The sequence below is a fragment of the Bison bison genome, unplaced genomic scaffold, assembly GCF_000754665.1.
Source record: "Bison bison bison isolate TAMUID 2011002044 unplaced genomic scaffold, Bison_UMD1.0 scf7180017853177, whole genome shotgun sequence".
Taxonomy (NCBI): Eukaryota; Metazoa; Chordata; class Mammalia; order Artiodactyla; family Bovidae; genus Bison; species Bison bison.
In genome coordinates this window covers 17,247-18,132 of record NW_011483750.1, presented here as the reverse complement: position 1 = coordinate 18,132, position 886 = coordinate 17,247, and the positions used below count along the sequence as shown (strand labels likewise).

The 886-nt window shown below is 43.8% G+C and overlaps 1 protein-coding gene across 1 annotated transcript in view; it reads right to left on the bottom strand.

Annotated features, from left to right (window-relative positions):
• Positions 1-160: 160 nt before the first annotated feature.
• Positions 161-886, bottom strand: part of LOC104998407 (E3 ubiquitin-protein ligase Midline-1-like) — a 3,556-nt gene continuing 2,830 nt past the window's right edge. The window contains exon 2 of the mRNA XM_010853553.1: positions 161-515. Within this exon, the coding sequence (XP_010851855.1) occupies positions 304-515 (212 nt within the window). The 3' untranslated portion in view covers positions 161-303. The remainder of the gene's footprint in view (positions 516-886) is intronic.

The following is an 886-nucleotide window of genomic DNA, read 5'->3' as shown; positions in this document are numbered from 1 at the left end:
ACTCAGCGGAGTAAGTCAGACAAATACCATATGATATCACTTTTGTGTGGAATCTAAAATATGACACAAACGGACTTATTTACAAAACAGACAGACTCACAGACACAAAAAACAAACTTGTGATAACCAAAGCGGGCAGAGAGGAGGGCTAAATTAGGAGTTTGGGATTGGCAGATACAAACTACTGCGTATAAAAGGTGGGGAATAAGGTCATGCTGTGCAGCACAGGGGTTTATGTTCAATATCTTGTGATCATCTACGGTGGAGGAGAATGTGAAAGAGAATACATTTCAGTCAAAGTACCTACCATGTGCTTCCGCTTATGACCACTTCCCAGTAATGGCGGCCACTATCAATGAACACGTTTCCAGCTACGCCATAGCTGCCTTGGCTGGTGAAGCGCTCAGGCGTGTGGCTCTTTTTGGATGATGACTCATCACGTTCTACTGTCAAGTTATCATGGGACACCTTTAGCTTTCGATGTGCAGATTTGGGGTCCAGTTTAAATGGTTGGCCTAGAAGCAGGGTTACAAGACACAAACAAGGTAGATGAAAAGAACTGTGGATTTTAACTTAAGCAAGAACATATTTTCAGAATAAGCTTTAAAAAGGACGGTAAAATCGTGCGGACAAACATGTCCCTGCCTCCGAGAGCTCGCAGTCAGTCAGCTCTGAGCTGTGGGTGCAAGGTTGCTTCCCTCACTGTTCAACAACAGCATGGGCGAGGGTCAAGCAGAGCCTGTGGTGCAGGCTTTGCTGGGCATCCCAGCTACACACCAGCAGCACAGTTAATGTGCTGGCCTACATCATCCTGGAAGGGAGGAGAAAACGAAGACTTCTATTTTCTTTTTTTTTTTTTTCTTCTAATTTTATTTTATTTTTAAAC